Source organism: Tachyglossus aculeatus, chromosome 16 (assembly GCF_015852505.1).
Source record: "Tachyglossus aculeatus isolate mTacAcu1 chromosome 16, mTacAcu1.pri, whole genome shotgun sequence".
NCBI classification, from domain to species: Eukaryota; Metazoa; Chordata; class Mammalia; order Monotremata; family Tachyglossidae; genus Tachyglossus; species Tachyglossus aculeatus.
This window is the reverse complement of record NC_052081.1, coordinates 30,005,064-30,032,077: the sequence shown is the minus strand read 5'-3', so window position 1 is coordinate 30,032,077 and position 27,014 is coordinate 30,005,064. Positions and strand designations below refer to the sequence as shown.

The 27,014-nt window shown below is 43.0% G+C and overlaps 1 protein-coding gene across 5 annotated transcripts in view; it reads left to right on the top strand.

The window, feature by feature from the left end:
* The window catches only part of CASP7 (caspase 7), a 101,221-nt gene that overhangs the window by 64,573 nt on the left and 9,634 nt on the right, over positions 1–27,014 (top strand). For 3 of the 5 annotated variants that reach the window (XM_038758143.1, XM_038758145.1, XM_038758146.1), the window contains one exon: positions 15,753–15,853. In XM_038758143.1, coding sequence (XP_038614071.1) covers positions 15,753–15,853 — 101 coding nt within the window. Of the gene's footprint in view, positions 1–9,345; positions 9,422–10,831; positions 10,858–15,752; positions 15,854–27,014 lie in introns of those variants that run through there. The other 2 variants (XM_038758144.1, XM_038758147.1) reach the window with 2 other exon arrangements.

Below are 27,014 nucleotides of genomic sequence, written 5' to 3'. Positions count from 1 at the left end.
TGTCAGGACCAAATATAGATCATCTGCTCATGTCATCATCTGAATCTTCATGCACCAGATATGTAAAGAACCCTAGAGTACATTACTCATGGGTCCCAGAGGACATCTGTTTGGTTCTCTGACAATTAGGAGGCTGGAAATTAATGTCGAAAACCTGATACTAAATCTTCAATTAAGATAATGAGTTTATCTTAATCTCGTAGACTCTATTAAAAATTCAAACTGAAGTCCTTCTTGCAGATTTAAAATTACTCTCTCCCCTTGTTAGAAAGTGAGATACCCTTAACTTTCCCTAATGTTTAGTACAGTGATGTGCAAAGAGAAAAAACCAACTGTATGCTTTATAACAACAATAGTAATAATAAAAGTTCTCAGCCAATAACAAGTTATGGGATGGGCCATTGCCTAGTGGAAAGAGCATGGGTTCTGCCACTTAATAACAATAATAATTATGACATTTGTTAAGTGCTTACTATGTGCCAGTCACTGTACTAAGCACTGGGGTGGATATAAGCAAATCGGGTAGGACACAGTGTCCGTCCCACGTGGTGCTCACAGTCTCAAACCCCATTTTACAGAGGATGAAACTGTAGCACAGAGAAGTGAAGTGACTTGCCCAAGGTCATACAGCAGACAAGCGGCAGAGCCAGGATTAGAATTTATGACCTTCTGACTCCTAGGCCCATGTTGTATCCACTACATCATGTTGCTTCCCTGCTGTGTGGCCTTGGGCAAGACACTTAACATCTCTGTGCTGCAGTTCCCTCATCTGTAAAATGGGGATTCAATCCTACTCCCTCCACATGTGGCAGGGACTATGTCCTACCTGATTATCTTGTATCTACCTCTGTGCTTAGTATGGCATTTGACACTAGTAAGCACTTAATAAATGTTATTGTTGAATTCCTCACTTGGTTTAGAGCACTGTACAAGCACTTGGGAGGGCATACAGGCAACAGAAGGTACTATCCCTGCCCTCTAGAGCTGAAAATCTAATGCTGAAGTCACACTAATAGATACTTACAAATAATGAGAGCAAGTAGAAGGAGGAGGATACAATTGGTAACAAGAATTACTACAGCCCTTCTGCATCGGATAAGCATATAGGTACTATACAGGTACTATACAGAAGCAGCGTGGCTCAGTGGAAAGAGCACAGGCTTGGGAGTCAGAAGTCATGAGTCCTAATCCCAGCTCCACTGCTTGTCAGCTGTGTGACTTTGGGCAAGTCACTGAACTTCACTGTGCCTCAGTTACCTCATCTGTAAAATGGGGATTAAAACTGTGAGCCTCATGTGGGACAACCTGATCACCTTGTATTCCCCCAGTGCTTAGAACAGTGCTTTGCACATAGTAAGCGCTTAACAAATACCATCATTATTATTATTACTCATAATTTCCACAGTACTCAAAAATACATTTTTTATTCTCTGGTATTTCTATCTTTTGTTTAAGTTTCTGTCTCCCTCACTAGATTGTAAAATCCCTGAAGGATCATTTAGACTAACTTCTATTATACTCTCCTGGGTACTTAGTCCATCACTCTGCCCACAGTGCACAATCAATGGACTGACTGACTGAGATATGCACAGGGATGAAGTAGAAATTCCGTTCCACCAGAATGCAGAAGTATTATGACTGAAATACAAATGCATAATTAAGGAACGATTTCCTGAAACATGAGCCCATCTGAACAAGCGTGCCATGGCACAAACCCTGATTTATAAGTAACACTGCTTGCTCGGGGTTTAAGCTAGATTTCTGCAACCAGACTCAGTCTCCCTGCCCCTGCCTATTCCCTTGTTAGTCACATTATGGATAAAAGTGAAGAGATGAAGTTAAAATCCTTCACCTCTTGATGCAACGTGTAAATGTTGGGGAATTTCCCCATATGTGCCTAAAATGGAGGGATTACTGGTGAAGGTGATGGTCAGCACAGGCTGGGGAATCAGAGGAACTGGGTTCTAATCTTGGCTCTGCGTGTACCTGCTGTATAACCTTGGTCAAGTCATTTAACTTCTCTGTGCCTCAGTTCTCTCATCTGCACAGAGAAGTTCTCCCTTTTACTTAGGCTAGGAGCCCCATGTGGGACCTGATTTTCTTCTATCTACTCCAGGACTTAGTACAGTGTTTGACACCTAGAAAGCACTTAACAAAACAGCCTGGCCTAATGGGAAGAGCCTAGGTCTGGGAGTCAGGGGATCTGGGTTCTAATCCTGCTCCAGCACTTGTCTACTGTGTGATCTTGGGCAAGCCATGTCACTTCTCTGTGCCTCAGTTACCTCATCTACAAAATGGGTATAAGACAGTGAGACCTATATTGTACAGGGACTGTGTCCAACCTGATTATCTTGTATCTGCCCCAGCACTAAGTACAGTGTCTGGTATATAGTAAGCCTGTTAGCGACAAGTAGAGGGCAAAATAAGTTAACCAGTGTAAATCGGCCGCAGGGTTCGAGAATCAAGCGCTTAGTACAGTACTCTTCATACAGTAAATGCTCAATAAATAAGAATTAATGAGAACCCAAGGTGGTGCCACAGATAGGAATAATGACTTGGAGACATGAGTTCAGATACAACAGTAGAGGTAGGAAAGCTCACTGCTTGCCCATTCACCTCCTGAGAGGTATGAGTGACAAACAGCCCTGATTCCAGCGGCTTCTTCCCTTTTATTTGGTTCCCCATCGGAGCTACACAAAAGGACTTCTGCGTGCTTGAAACTTTGGCACCCTGTTGTCAGGAGATGTTATCAGGAGACATCGCCCACACAGGATGTGGTCGTCTTAGACAGGGCATAGGCGCTTTGATCACGGTCAGCCCTCCTCAATTACGGGATCTTTCGCGAGGCCAGCGCCTATTCCTCACATACCCTGTATTTGAGCCTGGCACACAATGGAATCGGTTATGCTAAGCCTTTGGATAAGTGCAGTCAATGCCGCTTCTGCTGGAGTGTGCTGCTAGGGTGGACAACAAGTCCTTAACAAGTACCATTTAAAAAATTCCACAGTTACTACTATTAATAGTGTACCATCCAGCTATACTCCATCCCAATCCTCCCACTTCTCTCCAAACTCTTCAGCCTGGTTGCAGACACTGATTGCTTCCACATCCTTCCCTCCAACTCTTTACTACAACTCTACATCCTATCATTCATTCAATCATATTTATTGAGCACTTACTGTGTGTAGAGCACTGTAGTAAACACTTGGGAAAGTTCAATGCAGCAATAAAGAGTGACAATCCCTGCCCGCAATGAGCTCACACTCTTGGGGGTGGGGCGGGGGGAAAACTATTTGCTTCATTTATACTCTCCCAAGCTCCTAGTTCAGTGATCATGAAGATTTAACTCACTCTGCTCTCTCAAAATACACCTAATGTCCTTCTTCTTTCCAAACCTAACAGGCTCTACTCTGTTCTAATCCTCCTGGACTTCTCAACTGCCTTTGACACCGAAGGCCATACCCTTTTCCGAGAAACACTCAGGTGTGGTTTTATTGAGGAAGTTCTCTCCTTTCTCTTTCACTTTCCCTTCTTCTGCCTCATGCTTCCTAACTGTGGGTTGTTGCTCAAGGCTCTGTTCTTAATCCCCTTCTCTTCTGGCTTTACACTCACTCCCTTGGGGAGCTCATGTGCTCTCATGGCTTCAAATCCCACCTCTATGTGTACGATTCCCAAATCACTAGCCATGATGTAATATCATTATTATACTATTACAATAATGATAATAGTTTTTGTGAAGAGCTTACTATGGGCCAAGCACTGGAGTAGATATAAGAGAATCATACCCCCCAAGAAAGGGGAACAGGCATTGAATCCCATTTTGCAGATGAGGAAACTGAGGTACAGAGAAGTTAAGTGACTTGCCCAAAATCAGGTATGTGGTAGAGCTGGGATTAGAACCCAGGTTCTCTGACTCTCAGGACTGTGATCTTTCCACCAGGCCACACTGCATCTCTCCTCTTCTCTGTATTCTCTCATTTTCTCTGTTTTCAGGACATCTCACCATAATTTTCCTGCAGGACTTCAGTATGTCCAAAGCTGAACTCACCTTTCCAAGCAAATCCTCTCTTCAGCCTAAACTTCTACTCACATAATAGTAATAATAATAATATGGCGTATGTTAGATGTTTATTATGTGATAAACACTTTACTAAACACTGGGGCTAGATACAAGGTAATCAAGTTGGATTCAGTCCCTGTCCCACAGTATAAGAGGGAGGGAGGGAGAACAGATATTGAATCCCCATTTACAGATGAGGAAAGTGAGGCCAGATAGGTTACGTAATTAACGCAAGGTCAGAGACGACACCACCATCCACCCTGCTTCTAGAGCCCCCCAATCTTCACATTATTCTCGAATCCTCTCTCTTTCAACTCCCATATTTCAGTCTGTCTCCAAATCCTGCTTGTTCTTCTTTCACAACATTTGTGGGATCATCACTTTCTCTTCATCCAAACTGCCTTCATCTTGGCCACTACGATGGCCCAGTGGAAAGAGTACAGGCCCAGGAGTCAGAAGACCTAGGTTCTGGTCCCTGCCACGTGCCTTCTGTGTGACCTTGGGGGAAAAACAATCACTTTTTATGGGATTTGTTAAGCTCTTACTATGTACTAGGCACTGTACTAAGTGATGAGGTAACAGAGGCCCAGAGAAGTTAAGTGATTTACCCAAGGTCACAAAGCAGACAAGTGGCAGAGTCAGAATTAGAACCCAGGTCCTTTTAACTCCCAGGCCCATTATCTACTTGGCCATGCTGCTTCTCATTTCTTCTCTGTATATCAGTTTCCTCAACTGTAAAACAGTCATAAAATGTCTGTTACTCTTACCTTTGGACTGTGACCTCCATTTACGGCAGGACTGTGTCTGATTTGATTATCTTGTGTCTACTGCAGGGCTTGGTATATAATTAGGTTCTTAAAAAGTATCGTTATTTCTGGATTTGATTCACCTTCTTGCCTCCAGTCTCAGTCTCTCCATACATACACCTCACATTACTGACAATCATTTTTTAAGATGCCTTTTTGCACATATCTCCCAGCTAATGAAAATCTTTAAAATAGTTGCCCATTCCTCTCCATGTCAAACAGAAGCTCCTAACCTTTGGCTTTAAGGCACTCAAAGAAATCTCTCCCTACTTATTCACTCTCTTCTCCTAATAAAGCCCAGATCCCAATCCTTGGTCTTCTCAGGTTACTCACTTTGTCTTTTTCTCCCCTCTCCCCTCACCTAGACCACTTTTCGTATCTGGCAGAGCCCATCTTTAAAGCCACTCTGAAGCTTCATCTCCTCCAACTGAGCCTTCCTTGATTAATTCCTAATCTTTTCAGTTTCTATCTCACCAACTGCCACTTCAGGGCTTCTGTACCAGCTAAGCATTAAAGTACTCTCAACCCTCCATAGCACTTATGTTCATATCTTACCCTATAAATCAATCAGTTGATGATACTGACTGCTTACTATGTGCAGAACACTGTACTAAGTCCTTGGGAGAATACAACAGAATTAGTGGACACAATCCCCACCCATAACGAGTTTACTTATCTACTTTAGGTAGCTCTTTTTCCTTCTTCTTCCCCTGCTAGATTAGAAAACTTCTTGCAACAGGACCCAGGTCTAAGAACTCTACATAGTCTTCTCCCAAGCACCTAGTATAATGCCCTTCACACCGTAGGCACTCAATACATTGACTGATTGACACTACATTTTTAATGGTATTTGTTAAGCACTTACTGTGTGCCAGGTACTGTACTAAGTGCTGGGGAAGATACTAGCTAATCAGCTTGGACACAGTCCATGTCCCACATAGGGCTCACAGTCTTAATCCCCATTTTACAGATGAGGTAACTGAGGCACAGAGAACGATGATGATGGTATTTGTTAAGCACTTACTATGTGCCAGGCACTAAGTGCTGGGGTGGATACAAGATAATCAAGTTGGACACAGTTCCTGTTTCCCATGGGGTTTACAGTCTCAATCCCCACTTTAACAGGTGGGGTAATCCTTCAGTCGTATTTATTGAATGCTTACGATGTGCAAAGCACTGTAATAAGCGCTCGGGAGAGTACAATATAACATCAGACATATTCCCTGCCCACAATCAGTTCACAGTCTGAGGCACTGAGAAGTAAAGTGACTTCCCCAGGATCACACAGCAGATAATTGGTGGGGCCAGTTTTAGAAATGAACTGACTTGCCTGAAGTCACACAAAAGTGGCAGAGTAGCAAATGGCAGAGTCAGGTTTGGAACCCTGGTCCTTCTGACTCCTAAGTAGCATGGCTTAGTGAATAGAGCACAGACCTGTGAGTCAGGAGGACATGGGTTCTCCTCCTGACTCTGCCACATGTCTGCTCTGTGATCTTGGGCAAATCACATCACTTCTCTGTGCCTCAATTACCTCATCTGTAAAATGGGGATTATGAGTGTGAGCCCCAGGTGGCACAGGGATTGTGTCCAACCTGCTAAATTTGTATCTACCCCCGGGCTTAGAACAGTTCTTGGCACCTCGTAAGTGCTTAACAAGTACTAGCATTATTATTATTATTATTTATTATTATTATTATTATTATTATTATTAATCTATTCCATGTTGCTTCTCTGTTGGACTTTGTCCAACCTGACTGGCTTTCCCTTAGTACAGTGTCCGGCGAGTAGTAAGTGCTTAACAAACCTCACTGGAAAAGACCCGATAATAATAGAATTCCACCTTCTAGACTGTGAGCCCATTGTTGAGTAGGGGTTGTCTCTACTTGTTGCCAAATTCTACTTTCCAAGCGCTTAGTACAGTGCTCTGCACACAATAAGTGCTCAATAAATATGATTGAATGAATGAATAAATGAATAGAAGCAGCTTAGAACAGAGCTTGGCACATAGTAAGTGCTTAACAAATACCATCATTATTATTATGATGATGTGAGACAGTTACACTTTTGTCCAAAACCTGGGACCCTGGGACCATGTTGCTGATTTGTACTTCCCAAGCACTTAGTACAGTGCTCTGCACACAGTAAGCATTTAATAAATACGATTAAATGAATGAATAATAATAATAGCATTTGTTAAGTGCTTACTATGTGCCAAGCACTGTTCTAAACCCTGGTGGGGTGGGGTACAAGGTAATCAGGTTGTCCCACATGGGGCTCAAGGTCTTAATCCCCATTTTCCAGATGAGGTAACAGGTACAGAGAAGCAAAGCACTTAGTACAGTGCTCTGCACACAGTAAGCACTCAATAAACACGATTGAATGAATGAAGTGATTTGCCCAAAGTCACACAGCTGACAAGTGGCGGAGTCGGGATTAGAACCCACGACCTCTGACTCCCAAAGCCGGGCTCTTTTCCATTGAGCCATGCTGCTTCCCCATATATGTGATGTATAATAATAACAATAATTAGGTGAGTGAATATGATTGATTGATTGATTGCCTGCCTGTCAACCTACAAATCTGCCTGTCAACCTAAAAATCAAGCAAAAACTCCTCACTCTCGGCTTCAAGGCTGTACATCCCCTCGCCCCCTCCTACCTCACCCCCATTCTCTCCTTCTACAGCCCAGCCCGCACACTCTGCTCCATTGCCCTAAGCTCCTCACTGTACCTCGTTCTCGCCTGTCCCGCCTTCTACCCCGGCACAGGTCCTTCCCCTGGCCTGGAATGCCCTCCCTCCACACATCCGCCAAGCTAGCTCTCTTCCTCCCTTCAGAGCCCTAGTGAGAGCTCACCTCCTCCAGGAGACCTTCCCAGACTGAGCCCTCTTTTTCCTCTCCCCCCGGCCCTACCTCCTTCCCCTTCCTACAGCACTTGTATATATTTGTACAGAGTTATTAGTCCATTTTACTTGTACATATTTACAAGAAGCAGCGTGGCTCAGTAAGACGCAGCATGGCCCAGTGGAAGGAGCATGGGCTCTGGAGTCAGAGGTCATGGGTTCAAATCCTGCCTCTGCCAATTGTCAGCTGTGTGACTTTGGGCAAGTCACTTAACTTCTCTGTGTCTCAGTTACCTCATCCGTAAACTGGGGATTAAGACTGTGAGCCCCCTGTGGGACAACCTGATCACCTTGTAACCTTCCCAGCGCTTAAAACAGTGCTTTGCACACAGTAAGCACTTAATAAATGTCATTATTATTCTATTTATTATTCTATTTATTTTGTTAATGATGTACATATAATTCTACTTATTCTGACGATTTTGACACCCGTCTACATGTTTTGTTTTGTTGTCTGTCTCCCCCTTGTAGACTGTGAGCCCGTTGTTGGGTAGGGACTGTCTCTGCTTGTTGCCGATTTGTACTTTCCAAGTGCTTAGTACAGTGCTCTGCACACAGTAAGCGGTCAATAAATATGATTGAATGAATGAATGAATGATTGATTGGGTCCATGACTACTTAATAATAATAATGGCATTTGTTAAGCGCTTACTCTGTGCAAAGCACTGTTCTAAGCGCTGGGGAGGTTACAAGGTGATCAGGTTGTCCCACGGGAGGGCTCACAGTCTTCATCCCCATTTTACAGATGAGGTAACTGAGGCTCCGAGAATAATAATAATCATAATAATGATGGCATTTGTTAAGCGCTTACTATGTGCAGAGCACTGTTCTAAGTGCTGGGAGGGTACAAGGTGATCATGTTGTCCCACGTGGGGCTCACAGTCTTCATCCCCCTTTTACAGATGAGGTAACTGAGGCTCCGAGAATAATAATAATAATGATGATGATGGCATTTGTTAAGCGCTTACTATGTGCAGAGCACTGTTCTAAGTGCTGGGAGGGTACAAGGTGATCATGTTGTCCCACGGGGGGCTCACAGTCTTCATCCCCCTTTTACAGATGAGGTAACTGAGGCTCCGAGAATAATAATAATAATAATGATGATGGCATTTGTTAAGCACTTACTATGTGCAGAGCACTGTTCTAAGTGCTGGGAGGGTACAAGGTGATCATGTTGTCCCACGTGGGGCTCACAGTCTTAATCCCCATTTTACAGATGAGGTAACTGAGGCTCAGAGAAGTTAAGTGACTTGCCCAAGGTCACACAGCAGACACGTGGCTCCAAAGCCCGTGCTCTTTCCACTGAGCCAGACTACTTCGGCCTTCCAGGTTGAACGTGGGCCATTCCCGGGCCGGAGGAGGGGCTTATGGTGGGGACCGCCTCCGGCACCGCCTCTGGCCTCGTCCCCTGGATAGGCCGTGCCCACTCCGGCCGTGGCCATGCCACTTGCCATGCCCCTGGCCACGCCCTTTTCTTCCCAGGACACGCCCTTCTGTCGAAGCAACACCCCTTCTTTCCAAACCACGCTTCCTTCTCTCCAGACCACGCCTCCCGGGGAGTGTCCGCTTTCGATTCTTGCGGAGCGTCCTCCCAATCCCTCCTGCAGCCCTGACCACGGACGGTAGCAGCTCCCGGACTCCTGGTCTGCGGACGGTAACTTCTGCCATCACGTTTTGGCCGCCCTCTCCCATTCCCTCTCCTTCCAGTTACCGAGCACTTACATGGTGCACAGCACTGGGCTGAACGCTCGGGAGAGGACCCTACCCGCAATCTAACAGACCCATTTCCGCCCCGCGACCCCCCGGGTTACGGTTCCGTTCATGTCCCAACTCTTTCCCTTCCTCCAAGAAAAATTGTATCTTTTCTCTTTTCTGAAAGAATCGCGCCCCAGAGAGACTCCGGTTTGTGCTTTGCTTCTGCGGACGTTATTTTTTTTATAATGGCATTTATTAAGCGCTTACTATGTGCAAAGCACTGTTCTAAGCGCTGGGGAGATTACAAGGTGATCAGGTTGTCCCACGGGGGGCTCACAGTCTTCATCCCCATTGTTACTGATGAGGGAACTGAGGCCCAGAGAAGTTAAGTGATTTGCCCAAAGTCACACAGCTGACAATTGGCAGAGCTGGGATTTGAACCCGTGACCTCTGACTCCAAAGCCCATGCTTTTTTCCACTGAGCCACGCTGCTTCTCTAATACGTTAGGTATTAATAATAATGGCATTTGTTAAGCTCTTACTATGTACAAAATACTGTTCTAAGCGCTGGGGGTGGGGGGGGCGGATACAAGGTGATCAGGTTGTTCCACTTGGGGCTCAAAGTCTTAATCCCCATTTTACAGATGAGGGAACTGAGGCTCAGAGAAGTCAAGTGATTTGCCCAAGGTCGCACAGCAGACGTGGCAGAGTTGGGATTAGAACCCATGACCTCTGGCTCCCAAGCCCGGGCTCTTTCCACTGAGCCATGCTGCTTCTCTGTGCAGTCCTCTGTGCACATTAAGCGCTCAGTAAATGCCATTGATGCATTGATGTTTTGGCACTAGATTTTCTACTTCTCCAGGGCCCTCACCGCCATTTTTAAGAAAGGCAGCTAGATTTGATTGCCACCGAGAAAGGACTTTGGTCTCCACCTAATCATCTGAAGATCAGTAAGATAGAGAATTGAAAAACTTGACTTCAGAGCCGAGGGATTTCACCCCACACTTGAATATCAATCAATCAATTGTACTTATTGAATGCTTATTGTGTGCAAAGCACTGTAGTAAGCTCTTGGGAGAGTACAGGGTAACAGGTGGTAGACACATTCCCGGCCCACAATGTAATATATGCTTTGAGGATACACTGTAAAGGAAGGCGCTTAGTACAGTGCTCTGCATATAGTAAGTGCTCAGTAAATGCGTTTGAATGAATGAATGAAGGTTGGACTAATTTATTACTACCCAGCAAGTGTCACTGCCCTTTTTCACCTTGCTTTCAATCATTTTATCAGCAAATTAGAAACAACGTGGCCTAGTGGATAGAACACAGGCCTGGAAGTCAGAAAGACTTTCATTCTAATTCTGACACCACCACTTGTCTGCTGTGTGACCTTGGGTACGTCACTTAACTTCAGTTGCCTTGTCCATAAAGTGGATAGTAAGACTGTGAGCCCCATGTGGAACAGGGACTGTATCCAACCTGATTATCTTGTATCTACCCCAGTGTTTAGTACAGTACCTGGCACCAAGTAAGCACTTAACAAATACCATAAAAAAATATGGCCACTTGGGTCAGTGCTTCTCTGCTATGTTGGAAAATGGACCCTGGGAGTGATGTATTATCTCACCAAGTGCTTTTTTTGTGGGTGTTTGTGGTGATGTAATCTGGTTCAAAGATAATGACTTGAACAGGAAGTTGTCCAACAGTCTTTCAAGGAAATTATTAATCTTTTTCTAATATACTATATCCACACCTTTTAAAAGTTTTTGTTTTAAAAATCAGATTTTCTGAATATAATTGGGTGGTATTCGAAGGCTGTTTAATGTTATACTGGCATCCAGTTAAGTTCCCTAAAGATCTATCCCAGATCTGACATGGGTTTTAGTGTCATCCAAAAAGATGTGCAACATAGTTTATTTTATAATTGAGGGTCGAAAAACTTGCACTTACTGTGCAAGTGAAGAGATTGTTTTCTTTTAGTCCTTCCAGAAGTGACGACTTGCACCTGTATTCTCTTCTTGTTTAGTACAATGTTTTGCATATGGTAAGTGCTTAGTAAATACTGAAGATGTGAGACAGTTACACTTATGTTCAAAACCCAGTTAAATTATTAAAAATTGCCCTGGCAGCAGCCAGAGGAAAGGAGTAGAGGAGAAGCAGCGGGGCTTAATGGATGGACCCCGGGCCTGGGAGTCCGAAAGACCTGGGTTCTGATCCCAGATCCGCCACATGTCTGATGTGTGACCTTTTGCAAGTCACTTCACTTTTCTGGGCCTCCGTTAATAAAACAGATATTGATAGTGTCAGCCCCATGGGGGACAGGGACTGTGGCCAACCAGATTTGCTTATATCCACCTCAGGACTTAGTACAGTGCCTGGCACATAGTAAGGACTTAAAAAATATCACAATTATGGAAGGTTTGGGAAGCCTGAGTTGGAGTCACATTGAACATATTTTTACTTGAACCAAAGAGCTTCCATTTCTTGTTTATCAACGTCCAAGGATTGATTCCTCTGAGAAAAGGACTTTTGGAAAGGCAAAGTAAATGCTAGTCAGTTCAGTTTTCAGGGATACCTGGGGTTGATTTAGTTTGCAATTTGAGTAGAGGGCTTACTAATACTGGAACATATGTAATATAGGCAAGGTGACTCCTGCATTTAATGCAGAATTTGAGCAGTAATTTCTGTTCCGTAGAATGCGGTGATCGTTTGGAAGAAAGGCATTGGAAAAAAATCTTCCTTTTTCTGAAAGACCAATACATAAGGAATTCTAGAATGCAAATATGTTTCCATTTCCCATGAAACCACTCAATTTTGGCATGATAAAACAGTATCACAGAACACTCATATATGTTTTGTCATTTCCTGGCAATATTATGAAACAATACCTTTGCATTTTTAGAGAAGCTGTACTTATCTAAAACTTCTATCTAAAGAACTCAGTTCTTGTCGTCAGTAGTATTCTTTCTGATCAAATCTACTCAATATTGTCATAAAATAAGCTAGGGGAAAAGTGTTCAGCCATTTTACAGCCATTTGTTCTCCTTCCTGTTTAGACTCTGAGCCTCATGTGGGACAGGGGCTGTGTCCGAGCTAATTTACTTGTACCTACCCAACCACATAGAACAGTGTTTGACACATTGTAGGCACTTAAAAAATACCATTTAAAAAAAGGGCAGAGAGGGGTGGACTGAGGCATTGACCTAAGTCATTGAAAGATCCAAAGGTCTCCCAGCAAGTTAGCTGCAGAAACAAGATCAGAAAACATGTTCTAGTCCAGTATTCTATCTGCTCAAGTCCATCAACTGCCTTCTTATGCCACTAAAATAGTCTCTGTGAGCCCATTAAATTTTGGGACCATGCTGGTTAGCATTCAGCAGAATAACCTGTAGCATTGAGTGGGGAGAGGGGTAGAGACTTTTAAAAGCATTATTTAGAATGCTTCCCAGTTTGCTGGTCTTGGTGAGAGGAAGCCAAGAATGTCATTATTTACAGCTCTCTCCCTTTGCCATGAAAGTTCCTGTCTTACTGCTTCATAACCGCCCATACAACACTCAGCTGTGGAAGAGACGTTGATATGCAGCAATTTCTCTGGGGCTCATGGCTGGGAAGACGCATGGCCTAGTGGATAGATAGAACATGGGTCTGGGTTCAAATCCCAGCTCCTCCACTTGTCTGCAGTGTGACTTTGGGCAAGTCACTTCTCTCTACCTCAGATACCTCATCTGGAAAATGGGGATTAAGACTCTGAGTTCCATGTGGGACTATGTTCAACCTGATCAGCTTGTCTCTACTCTAGGGCTTAGTACAGTGCCTGGCACATAGCACTTAACAGATACCATAAAAACGTCTGAAATGACTGGTGGTGGGCATGAGAGGGCGGGATTGAAATGCATAAAAGACAGTTATAGCAAGTCAAGGTGAATTTAAAGTGGCAGAAGTTGATCTGCTGTGTGGATTGCCACCAAACAGCATTCTGTGGTAGGAGGAAACGAAGCAAAGGAAGGTGATGGTGTTTCCGGTTTGAGATCATCAAAGGTATAGGAAGTCGAGTTCAGTGAAGAGAGTGGTGTGGGTGTGGATTTTTGCATTAATGGAGGGTTGCTAGGTAGGAAGTCTAACTGGGGTGTGGAATAAGTGGAAGGGGGTGTCTGAAGAACGGTAGTATCTCTAAAGAATGAAAGAAGTTTTATGGCGGGGGGGACCCGCAACCTTGGTGTCATCCTCGACTCCGCTCTCTCGTTCACCCCTCACATCCAAGCCGTCACCAAAACCAGCTGGTCTCACCTCTGTAACATTGCCAAGATCCGCCCTTTCCTCTCCATCCAAACTGCTACCCTGCTCGTTCAAGCTCTCATCCTATCCTGTCTGGACTACTGTATCATCCTCCTCTCCGATCTCCCATCCTCCTGTCTCTCCCCACTTCAATCCATACTTCATGCCGCTGCCCAGATTGTCTTTGTCCAGAAACGCTCTGGGCATGTTACTCCCCTCCTCAAAAATCTCCAGTGGCTACCAATCAACCTACGCATGAGGCAAAAACTCCTCACCCTCAGCTTCAAGGCACTCCATTACCTCGCCCCCTCCTACCTCACCCCCCTTCTCTCCTCCTACAGCCCAGCATGCACCCTCCACTCCTCTGCTTCTAATCTCCTCACCGTGCCTCGTTCTCGCCTGTCCCGCCGTCGACCCCCAGCCCTCGTCATCCCCGTGGCCTGGAATGCCCTCCCTCCACACATCCACCAAGCTAGCTCTCTTCCTCCCTTCAAGGCCCTACCGAGAGCTCACCTCCTCCAGGAGGCCTTCCCAGACTGAGCCCCCTCCTTCCTCTCCCCCTCCTCCCCTTTCCATCCTTCCGCCTTACCTCCTTCCCTTCCCCACAGCACCTGTATATATGTATATATGTTTTTACATATTTATTACTCTATTTTACTTGTACATATTCTATTTATTTTATTTTGTTAATATGTTTTGTTTTGTTCTCTGTCTCCCCCTTCTAGACTGTGAGACCACTGTTGGGTAGGGACCGTCTCTATATGTTGCCAACTTGTACTTCCCAAGCGCTTAGTACAGTGCTGTGCACACAGTAAGCGCTCAATAAATACGATTGAATGAATGAATGAATGTGAGTGGGGCAAATGAGGTTGTGGCTGAAGCAGCATTCTGGAGTTGTTGAGGGTAGAAATTGCACAGTCAGTTGCGTTGATGAGAAGGGATAAGAAGAGTGCAGTGGAAGATCTGCAGAGCTGAGAAGGGAAAAAAGGCAATTGACAGGTCGCTGGGATATCTTTGAAAACACTGAAGTCTGTGAGGAGAATGAGAGAAGGAAGGAAGGAAAGAAAAGTGTCAGAGTCACAGAGAAAAGCAAAACTGTGGTGGAAATAGTGGTATTTGTTAAGCTTTTACTATGTGCCAAACAGAGTAGTAAAATAATAATCAAATAATAATGATGGCATTTGTTAAGCGCTTACTATGTGCAAAGCGCTGGTGAGGTTACAAGGTGATGAGGCTGTCCCACGGGGGGCTCACAATCTTAATCCCCATTTTACAGATGAGGTAACTGAGGCACAGAGAAGTTGTCACTTGCCCAAAGTCACACAGCTGACAATTGGCGGAGCCGGGGTTTGAACCCATGACGTCTGACTCCAAAGCCCGGGCTCTTTCCATTGATCCACTCTGCTTCTCGGCAGAGAAATAAATGTTGGAATAGATTCAAGGTAACTAGATTGGGCACAGCCCTTGTCCAAAACAGGACTCTCAGTCTAAGTAGGAAGGAGAACAGGAATTGAACCCCATTTTACAGATAAGAAAACTGGGACCCAGAGAAGTTAAGCCACTTGCCCAGGGTCACACAGCAGGCAAGTGTTAGAACCAGGATTAGAACCCAGGTTCTCCAACTTCCAGGCACATGGTCTTTCCACTAGGCCACACGGCTTCTCAGGAGGGCAGGAGGTGGGGCGGGGGGGGGCAGTAGTTGACCTGGGCTTTAGAAGAGGAGGTAGGAAAAGGCAGTAGCAGTACTGGAGAGCAAGGAGATCACAGTTGTTTCAGATTGCTGACCTGCAGTGCTATAGCGGGCGATAGGACGCCATATATTTTTTTCATCTTTGAGACTGTTGTGCTTAGGTTTGTCTGGTGACCCGCCTTTAGTAACAGCAAACCCTAGATCCTGAATACAGCTATCTACTCCTAACCTGTCAAAACGAGTATGTGTTCTTGCAAGTTTTTCTTTAGAATCCGGTGAAAGATAACATAATGATGCAATGTTGGTTTGTTTTTTATCCATGTAGATGGCAGACGATCAGACACCCACAATGCACCAAGAAGAAAATGATTCTGAAGATGAAGTGGATGCAAAACCAGAGAGGCTAAAAGTTGCTAAGCTATTTAGGTAAATGGGGCTTGTTTAATTCCATGATAAGTTCAAGCATGTTTAAATCAGCAACAGCTATATTATGCTACTCTGTGGAACTATCAGACTCTTGAAATTGGTGAGTGGAAGGGGAAATTCAGTGTTATGTTCTGTAGAATGTTGAGAACCACACCCTTGATAAGTCTAGGAAAAGAGGTACAGCTACTTGGATCAGTTCTAATTCAGCTCTGCTGATTTGGAGAAGGGGTGGGGCAGAGAGTTTGAGTTCTGCTCAATCCCTTCCCAGCAATCAGGAAGCATCATGTAGTTACCAGAACAACCTTTGCCGCCTGATTAAGCACTGGATTTTCCCCTCCAGGCCAGGTTAAACCTTTGCTCATCTCCCTGTGCAAGAGAGGGTCAAGAATTGTTGTTAAATCAACAATCAATCAATTGTATTTGAGCACTTACTGTGTGCAGAGCACTGTATGAAGCCCTTGAGAGAATGTAACATAACGGAGATGATAGCCGCATTTACTGCCCACACTGATCTCACAGTCTAGAGGGGGGTACAAACACTAATATAAATTACGGATATGTACATAATTGCTGTGGGGCTGAGGACGGAGTGAGTAAACGGTACAGATCCAATTGCGAAGGTGACCCAGAAGGGAAGGGGAGAAGAGGAAATGAGGGTTTAGTCAGGGAAGGCCTCTTGGAGGAGATGTGCTTTTAATAAGGCTACATGTGGCATACCCTGCCACCGCTCCCATCCTCAGTGTTGGAATCCATATGAAGTGACTCCCTGTCCATGCAGGGGAGTGTTGGGTGAATAGCAAACTTGTAAAAAGCCAGGATTTAGAGGGTAAAAAGGAAGATTGTGTCTTCTTAAAGCACTGTTCTTTAACTATGGGCAAGATCACAGAAGCCAGATCCAAAGACCACTCAGTGAGGCAGAAGGAGATAATACTGAGTCAGAATCAATGTCCCCTGTATATATTGAACAGTTGTTTTACATACACGTAATGGAAGTCAAAGATTTAATCCCTGTCCCATGGAGCTTACATTCTTGCTTCCTGGTCACATTTCTCTCCAGCCTTAAGATTTTTCAAACTTTATAGGATCATTCTTTGTCTTATTTCAGCTTCAGTTGGCTGGTTTTGTACTCATAATTGAAACTAGAAAATTGTATATTCTGTATTTAAGTAAAAAGAAAAATGCTTTTAAAATTGTTCAAGGTGAGTACTCTTTCATAAAATATTATTTTAGATGTGTAAAAGCAATATGGCAAACTTCAGTGCTATTGGGGAACCAAAGTGGCATTGTTAAATTGTTCTTAAGGGTCATATCGAAGCCATTAGTTTGTTGTATATGTGGCACACCCTGAATTGTGTAGATGTGTTCTTGGAAAACCAGTGTTAGCCAAAAAATTAAGAGGTCAATTTCCCCATTGGCGGTGATTGGTAAATGGGGTTATTTCTCGTATTTCACGATGAGGAATCTAAATAAGCATTGATGTTAAACTTTAATTTTAACAACCTAGAAATTAGTGTGATCTTTTTACCTTTATACTCACCAACTTCCTTTGCTTTATAACTGCAAGAACATTAGAAACGTAACTTCTCATTTTTGAGCCATGATGCAGAAGACAACTTTTTAAAACCAACATTTCTAAGAGGCAGGAGGACAAATTAAAGCTTGTATGGGGTTTTGTAATTAGGCTTTGTGGCATTGCAGCATCACTTAGTGGAAAGAGCCCGGGCTTGAGAGTCAGAGGTCATGGGTTCAAATCCTGACTCTGCCACTTATCAGCTGTGTGACTTTGGGTAAATCACTTAACTTCTCTGTGCCCTGTTACCTGTTAACAATGGGCTAAATATGACAGGTGCCTTTTTTTAGTCTCCTAAGGTATTTTTTGAAGAACTACATAATTCAGGAAGTATTTCCAGGATTTGCCAAACTCACCCATTAAATGATAAGCTCCTGGAGGATAGGTACAGTGTCTTGCTTCTATTGAACGCTTCAGAGCACTGGGTTGGAATAATGCTCCACATATAGCACGTGCTCAATGAATATTACAGGTGTATTTTATAGAAACTTATTCATTTCATGTTCATTTTGTAGTCCTCAATTTCACCTGTCACATGCAAAATTCCAATTTTACATTTCATTCTATATTTTGATTTTAATCAGGAGTTTTATTATTTTTTAGTTTTTCAGAATGCCCAAAACAGTACTCTGTGTGCAGGAACTGCTTATTCCCTAGCCTTTACTATCTTATTGACTCACTAAAGTGATATCAGTCGATCAAACAGTGGTATTTATTGAGTACCTACCGTGTGCAGAGCACTGTACTAAGCACTTGGGAGAGTACAATACAACAGAATTAGCAGTCACATTCCTGCCCGTAATGACCTATCTAAAAGCATCGTTTTGCTGTTCACATAGAGTTGGAGCCTATATGCTTTTGTCCAAAATTCCTCTGAGATAGCCTGTGGTCTAATTGTCCCAGCTGGGTTTTAACAATTTAGGGTTATTCCACTGTCATGAACCACAAACCAAAAACATAATGTGGTCCGGAGCTGCAGATTTTTAAAAAAAATTCCTTTAACTGGAATGGTTCCTTGTTGGGAGAAGGAAGAGGAATGAGCGATGGTGAGCAAGGCTCAACCAAGGTACAAGGGAGGGGCAGAAAGAGTGTGGCACCTGGGCCGGGACTACCTCCCCTACCAAAAAGCCTGGATCAGTGGCATCCCACAGCCCGCTACAGTGGCAGTGAAATAATGAACCTTGAGCCCCGTAGCAAATCAATCAATCAATTGTATTTATTAAGCAGTTACTATGAGCATTCATCCGTTCATCGATTCAGTTGTGTTTATGGAGTGCTTACTGTGTGCAAAGTACTGCACTTAGCCTTTGGGAGAGTTCAGTACAACAACCAACAGACACATTCCTGCCCACAATGAGTTTACTGTTCTAAGTGCTTGGGAGAGTACAATCCAAGAGAATTAACAGACACTTTCCCTGCCCATAATGAGTTTACAGTCTAGAGGGGGAGGTGGTCATTAATATGAATAAAAAAGTAATTTATAGTAAATAATTTAAAGATATGTACATAAGTGGGTTCTCGACATAAGTGAAGGGCCACGTAACACTTGTGAACCAGTGTGGATACTCCTGGGCTATTTGGTGGCCCAAAGATATGCTAAAATGCTAACAAGCAGGCAGTAAAGTGTTTTCTGGCTACTATGCAAAGCACTACCACAGCTGTGAGCCCATTGTGGGCAGGGATTGTCTCTGTTGCTATATCATACTTCCTAAGCGTTTAGGAGAAGTTGCATGGCTTAGTGGAAGGAGCCCAGGCTTGGGAGTCAGAGGTCATGGGTTCTAATGCCGGTTCTGCCAATTGTCAGCTGTGTGACTTTGGGCAAGTCACTAAACTTCTCTGGGCCTCAGTTACTTCATCTGTAAAATGGGGATTAAGACTGTGAGCCCCATGTGGGACAACCCCACCTGACAACCTTCTATCTATCTACTGTTCTGTTTAGAACAGTGCTTGGCACATAGCAGGCGCTCAACAAATAACATCATTAGTAGTAGTAGTAGTAGTACAGTGCTCTCCACACAGTAAGCGCTCAATAAATACTATTGAATGAATGAATGGTGTCCACTCAGGAAGCTATTTAAGAAGCTCCTCTTGCTTCTAATGAAGCAGTGAACCCCTTCCCAATGAGTGACTTAGTTCCTTTTAACATTGTTTATGGCATGCTTAATGAAATTACTCATTTTACTGCTTTGTTTTTTAAAGTTCTGGTGTTCATCTGGAGCTTCTGCTTTAAAATGTATCCAGTTTTTAAAATGATCGTAGAATGATCATAGAAAATAATCATAGAAGTAATCATAGGTTTTGTGGAAAGGATTCTTATTTTTCACTTTGAAACCCAGACAATTGCCGCACGAAGACTGTCAGGCTGTCAATATTTTAGGTATGCATAGTTGGCTCTCAAAAGATGTTTTATGTTTCACTGCCACTAGATGGCAGGTGAACTTCATTAACTTCCTTAGAATCTACACAGTATCTGCATAGAACTGTTTGTGTGTTTAAATTATTAGAAAGTATAGCAAGTAGTAGGCCTATATATGTCAAATCAAAATGAATTGTTGGTCCAAAATCAAGATAGTTTTTTTTTTTTTGTATGTATTAAGCACTGACTAGGTGTCAGGCACTGTTCTAAGCACTGGAGTAAACACAAACTATATAGGTGGGATACAGTCCATGTCCCACCTGGGGCACACAGTCTTAATCTCCATTTTACAGACGAGGTAACAGGCACAGAGAAGTTAAGTAAGATGCCCAAGGTCACACAGCAGACAAGTGGCTGAGCCGGGATTAGAGCTCAGGTTCCTCTGACTCCCAGGGCCGTGCTCTAGTCACTAGGCCATGATGGCTTTATAGATGGGGAAACTGAAGTACCAAACAGGTGAGGGACTTCTCAGGGTTATGCAACCATCCAGTAGTACATCTGGCTGTATTCACCACATATGTAGTTGAGATCATGCAGTCCTTGGACTGCAAGGACTCTTCCAAGCACATCTTAGCACAGCACTCTGCATGCAGTAAGCTCTCGATAAATGCCATTGATTGATTGATTTGAACCATTTTGTTAACTAAGAAAACAATTCTGCTGTGTGACCTTGGGCAAGTCACTTAACTTATCTGTGCCTCAGTTACCTCATCTGTAAAATGGGGACTAAAACAGCCCCATGTAGGACCAGTCCTGTGTCCATCCTGATTATCTTGTATCTATCCCCCTTCTAGACTGTGAGCCTGTTGTTGGGTAGGGACTGTCTCTATATGTTGCCAACTTGTACTTCCCAAATGCTTAGTACAGTGCTCTGCACACAGTAAGTGCTCAGTAAATATAATTGAATGAATGAATGAATCCCAGCACTTAGTGTAGTTCCAGGCACTTAGTAAGCACATTACAAGTACAATTTTAAAATAAGTGTCTGTTTTGCAACCTGGTTAATCAGTTTAGAAAGGGTCCAGGGTGGGTGACTTTTGGTATCTCTGTAATATTGTCCTGCTGTTAATTGGAATATATCAAGATACTTGTTTTTTTTCCCCTAAGCTTCCTGTCTTTATATCGTTACTAAACTTTTTCCTTTGTTTAGTTTTTGTGCTCAATCTTCACTACCATCCCCTTGGAGGTCATGTCACTATTCCAGTCAATTTAATATCAAAGCAGTTTGATTTGACCTTAAGTCCAAGACAGAACTCACTGATATTACCATTCCAACCATAGATTACTATCTGAAGTAGCAAGGTGGTCTGCGTTTTTTGAACTCTGGAAGCTCCTGAGACTGCTTCCTTCATTTATCTCAGTATTGTACTTCTTTGTTGCCTTGTTTCTTTTTGTGGTTTACTTTGTGCTATACAGTAAACCTAGTTCTTGTAAGTGAGCCTACACCTGTGGAGGTAGCGAGTAGCAGAGTATATAATGATGGTATTTGTTAAGCACTTACTACGTGCAAAGCACTGTTCTAAGTGCTGGGGAGGTTACAAGGTGATCAGGTTGTCTCAAGGGGGGCTCACAGTTTTAATAAACTCAGAGTATATCTTCTGAGTTTGTTCACCATACCCCATAATGAACATGGAGCAAAACTGAGCAGGTTAAACTGGAAAGTCAGGAATCTTCTTTTTAAACTGAAGTTGAAATTCAGCATTGAATAAAAAATAGTAGTGCACATTGGCATATCTTCAGTATTTCATGCGCCTGCTGAAGGTTTTGTTTATGGATCTTGTACTCGGGAATGAAGGGCAAGAGAGGAAGAGTAGAAGTAGATTTATTTTCACAACTCGTAAATGAGATATTTTACAGGCAATCTCACAAATCAGGATCTGCCAGTTCACTGCATTATTTTTCTCACATTACACATACTAGGAAATTGAATGATTGTCTCTGAGGATGGTGGTTACTGGGGGTTTTTCCCCTCCCCTGTGGACTAGGATATTGATTCCTTGTCTTAAGATGTGTTCTGTGTAAACAGATACCTGTAATAAATGTGTTATTTCTATAATAAGAAAAATCAAAGTGGCCTATTTTTTCCATTTAAAAGCAAAATAACCTTTGTGAAGGAGGTTTAGAAATGGAGAGAGAGACAGGAAGAAAGAAGAGCACACTCTGAAACACATAGCATGCCGTAAAGGGCAAAGTTGGCAGTTATATGGAATGGAGAGAGTGTTCCCCAGACCATTTCTCCCTGACAGTGGTGAAGCCCCTACTTTGGGAGGTCATCACCTTTGCTTTCATCTTGAGAACATGGGTGTGCTTGCACAATTAAAGGGGTAGCATCCTCATATTCTTCTAGTTCACCTCAGGAGTTCCTAAATCATGTTGGTGTGTTAAGACAACAAAATTTTGGCAACCACCACATTGTACAGTAACATAAAGTTTCCTTTAGTTTGAATTATTTCAATTAACTTGAATTCTAGTTTGATTTTCCCTTTTTATAAGGGAAAAAATATATGGTTGCCACATGGCCCTATAATGCTCCTTCAGACTCTGGACACAAATTGAATTTTAATCTGCTATAAGTCAAATCATATAGGCAGTGACAAATTTTTTTGCTGAATTTTCAATATTGACAGTTCCACATTCATCAGATTTTTGCCTCTATTCTTTGCTGTCTTCTTCTTTTCCCCCTCTAGTATGTAAGCTCTTCATGGGCAGAGAAAGCGGCTACCAACTCTGTTATATCATACTCTCCAAAGTGGTCTGCACACTGTAAATGCTCAGAAAACATGATTGATAGATTTAGCAGCATAGGCCATGGAAGAAACTGGCATGCTTCCTTCATTTATAAAATGGGAATAAAATCCCTGATTTCCCTTCCTCTTAGATTGTGAGCTCTATATGCAGCAAGGGACTGTGTCTGTCTGGTATCTTGTGTCTACACCTAGGATTAGCATTAGAATATAATAAGCTCTTAAATGCTTTCATTTTCATCCTTATTGTTCCCACAGACATGAAAGATTTGGGGAGTGGGACTCCCAGTATAAAGTCCTGCTAAACTAAGATCCCTGAGGGCAATGAGCATGTCTCCCAAATGCTTAATACAGTACTGTATAATTTCATTATTATTATTATTATGGTAGTTATGTGATTTCTATGTGTCAAGCACCATTCTTAGTGCTGGGAAAATGAATTAATCAGGTTGGCCACACCCCTGTTCCCACATGGGGCTTAAAGTCTAAATAGGAGGGAGAACAGGTATTGAATCCCCATTTTACAGATGAGGAAACTCAGGCACAGAAAATTTAAATGATTTATCCAAAGTCACACTGCAGACAATTAGCAGAATCTGGAGTAATAATAATAATAATGGCATTTAAGCTTACTATGTACAAAGCACTGTTCTAAGTGCTGGGGAGGTTACAAGGTAATCAGGTTGTCCCACATGGGGCTCACAGTCTTCATCACCATTTTACAGATGAGGTAACTGAGGCACAGAGAACTTAAGTGACTTGTCCAAAGTCACACAGCTGACAAGTGGTGGAGTTGGGATTTGAACCCATGGTCTGTGACTCCAAAACCTGTGCTCTTTCCACTTCCCAGTCCCATGTTCTTTTCACTAGTCTGGAAGCACTCAGTAAGTGAGTGATAAGATCAGGCTGTAGTGCTGGGGGATGGGGAAAGGGGAAATGCTTGAGTTTATCTTGTAAAACTCAGTTCCAACCATAAGGGCTATTGGAAGTTAAAAAATTGTTCCCAAACCTGAAATGGAAAGTAAGCAATGTTACATGGAGAAGCAGCATGACCTAGTGGTTAAGAGCACAGGCCTGGGAGTCAGAAGGACCTGGGTTCTAACACTGACTCCTCCACTTGTCTGATCAGTGACCTTGGGCAAGTCACTTAATTTCTCTGTACCTCAGTCCCCTCATCTGTAAAATGGGGATTAAGACTGTGAGCCCCACGTGGGACATGGACTGTATCCACCTGATTAGCTTGTATCTACTCCAGCACTTAGCAAAGTGCCTGGCACGTAGTAAGAGCTTAAAAAATGCCATTAAAAAAATTAGAAAAATAATGAGGGACCCCAGCTGAGCAAAAGCAACTTTAGACTGTCTTCCAAATTATTTAATTGGTTCAGCAGGATGTAGCTCACGCTCAACAGTAAAACCTTCAGCACAATCATATGTACCAAGGAAGATCAGTTTTTGTCCTTAGATTATTTTCACCAGGTCTTTAGAAGTTCGAAATGTACTGTACTTCTGTCGTGTGCCCAGTACATTCTTTGCCAACACGTTCTATTTTTGACTTTCCTTTTTTTTTTTTTATACTCCAAGTATAGCACAAGTGGTAGGTGGTAAATTGCCAAGGTCTAAATCAGGTTAGATGAATTTCCTCTCCCTGTTGTGCCCTTTAACCAGAGTGAGTATCCCAGAGGCACTAATTATTGCAAAGAGGTTTTAAGAGAGGAAAATACTGTCGAAAATTCTTGTTCATTGGATGACTGGCTATGTGAGTTGTTGCCTGTGACAGGCCATAAGAAATTTTCTTAGTAGTGGATAGAGCACTTTCCCCCTGCGGAGCTGGGATGGGATGGGGAACAGGGAGAAGCCTGAGTTTTTCTTCTAAAAGACTGAGACTGAGCCCCCTCCTTCCTTTCCCCCTCCTCCTCCTCCCCCCCCCCCCGCCCTACCTCCTTCCCCTCCCCACAGCACCTGTATATATGTTTGTACGTATTTATTATTCTATTTTACTTGTACATATTTACTATTCTATTTATTTTAGTTTGTTAATGTGTTTTGTTTTGTTGTCTGTCTCCCCCTTCTAGACCGTGAGCCCGCTGTTGGGTAGGGACCATCTCTATATGTTGCCAACTTGTACTTCCCAAGCGCTTAGTACAGTGCTCTGCACACAGTAAGCACTCAGTAAATACGATTGAATCTTCTAATGCATGACCTTCTGACTCCCAGGCCCAAGCTCTATCCACTACCCTTTAAATGTGTGATGTTTGTGGAGTTGTCTCCAGGACGATTTGGGTGGTGGGGGGGTTGTTTTTTTTGTTTTGTTTTTGCATACTTCAGTCATGTCACCCATAACACAAGAGTTGTATTTCTCAAGTGCTGTGCACATAGTAAGCACTCAATAAGTACCACTGATTGATTAAATAACTTTGGCAGAAGCTCTGTATAGTCACACAAGCACACTCTGCTGTCTCCAGAGTCACATGCTTTATCCTAAGGGCATTCACTCATCTCCCAAAAGAACACCATCCAAAACCTGTACTGAAAAAACAGAACCACAGAACTGACTGCATTTACTCCATGAATATAAGACTGTATGTGTATAGGGGGCAATAAGGAGTTTGGTAGAGATTTTGGGAATAGTTCTCAAATGCCGATTCTGCTGATAAACTCTCTTAAGAACACATCTGGCAGCCCAATATTACTTGAGCTATTAAGCTTCCCATGCTGAACGTCGTGCTAAGTACTGGGCTAGATATGTTCAGATAAGGCACAGTGCGGCCTAGTGGAAAGAGCTTGGGCCTGGGAGTCAGAGGACCGGAATTATAATTCCAGCTCTGCCACTTGTCTGCCGAGTGACCATGGGTGAGTCATTTAGCTCTCAGTGCCTCAGTTTCCTCATCTGCAAAATGGGAGTTAAGTCCCACTTGGACTGTGAGCCCCTTGTGGGACAGGGATTATGTATGACCTGTTTGTCTTGTACCTACTCCAGTACGGTACCTAGCACATAGTGAGTATTTTAATAGGTACTATAATTAGTCCCTGTCCCACACCAAGGACAAAAAGACCTTCCTCTTTATCACCCTTCAACGCTACCTTTCTCCAAAGTAGGGTTGAGTCTACAGTGATGCAAGGTAGAATTTGTTTTACCTTTCAGCAAAGAGAGACAAGTCCCTCTCCCTCATTAGGTTGCTAGACTTTTAAAGGCAGAGGTTTGAATAGCATCCTGGAAAAGTCCAGCACAGTCTATCCTGCTGACTCAAGCACAGATTCGGGTCTGAATGGGAAGCACCAATGTGCCCTTTCATGAATAGTCCCCAATATGCTAAGGCTCTGACATCCAAGGGGAAAAGCTTGCTCTCAAGCCCTACGGAAACTTAGTTTCCAATGCAGAGTGGAGTACTTTTTGAAGAAGAGCCTAGGTATTGAAGCTGCTTTCCCCCTCTCCCTACCCCCTTTTTTTTTCTGCCTAATTGTTGGGTTGGTTTAAATGCTCTCTGCTGAAAGTACAGAGGTACGGTTCTGTTGCAACTGTGTTAGAAATAATACTTAGGGGATGTGTTCTTTGTACTTTGTTTTTGTGCTGAATGTTTGAAAACTGGCATATTTTATTCAACTTGGCACCTTTTATGCTAAGACGGTTTTACTAGATTAGAAAGTACAGAATATAAAATAGCCCAGAGGAGTCTTGTACAGTGTTCTTCTATATCATGTGTTTTCATTACGCGTTTTAGATCGAGTGCTATGGGGAATTTGGAAACTAACTTCCTACAACAGCGCAGTGTGTCAGAAGAGACTGTTTTTTCAACATGCAGTATCAGTCAAGACATGAGTAGTATAAAAACAAGATTTCATGAATGTTTGGGAACTTGTTTGGGAACATAATCTCCTTGTAGGATCATTGATTGTAAAAGGATAAAACTATATTTGCCTCTCCTTTGGAGTGGAAAAGTGCACTCACTTAATGAAAACAGTGAATAGAAGGGCCTTGTGCTGGGCACATTGGAACAGGACCCTGCATTCTGAGTCATTTCTCTTTTGGAGGATTTGGACAAGATACTCTAATTTAGTATAAGGTAAAATATAGCCCGAGACCATACCTGACCCAACACTATGTCTAGCAAAAGTGAAAATCTATGTAATATCAGTAGTGCATATGAGCATATAACTGTTTTTCTTATATACAGTTTATTTGATTTACAAGTTTTTTAAATAGAATAAATACCATAACAATATTCTTGATAGGCATTGTGAACACCATTTATTTTCTGTGTGACCTTCAGCAAAGTTTACTAATGCAAGTGATCCTCCTACCCAAATTATCACACACTGCTGTACTCTATCCACACGGTAATAATAATAATAATAATGGCATTTATTAAGCACTTACTATGTGCAAAGCACTGTTCTAAGCACTGGGGAGTTCACAAGGTGATCAGGTTGTCC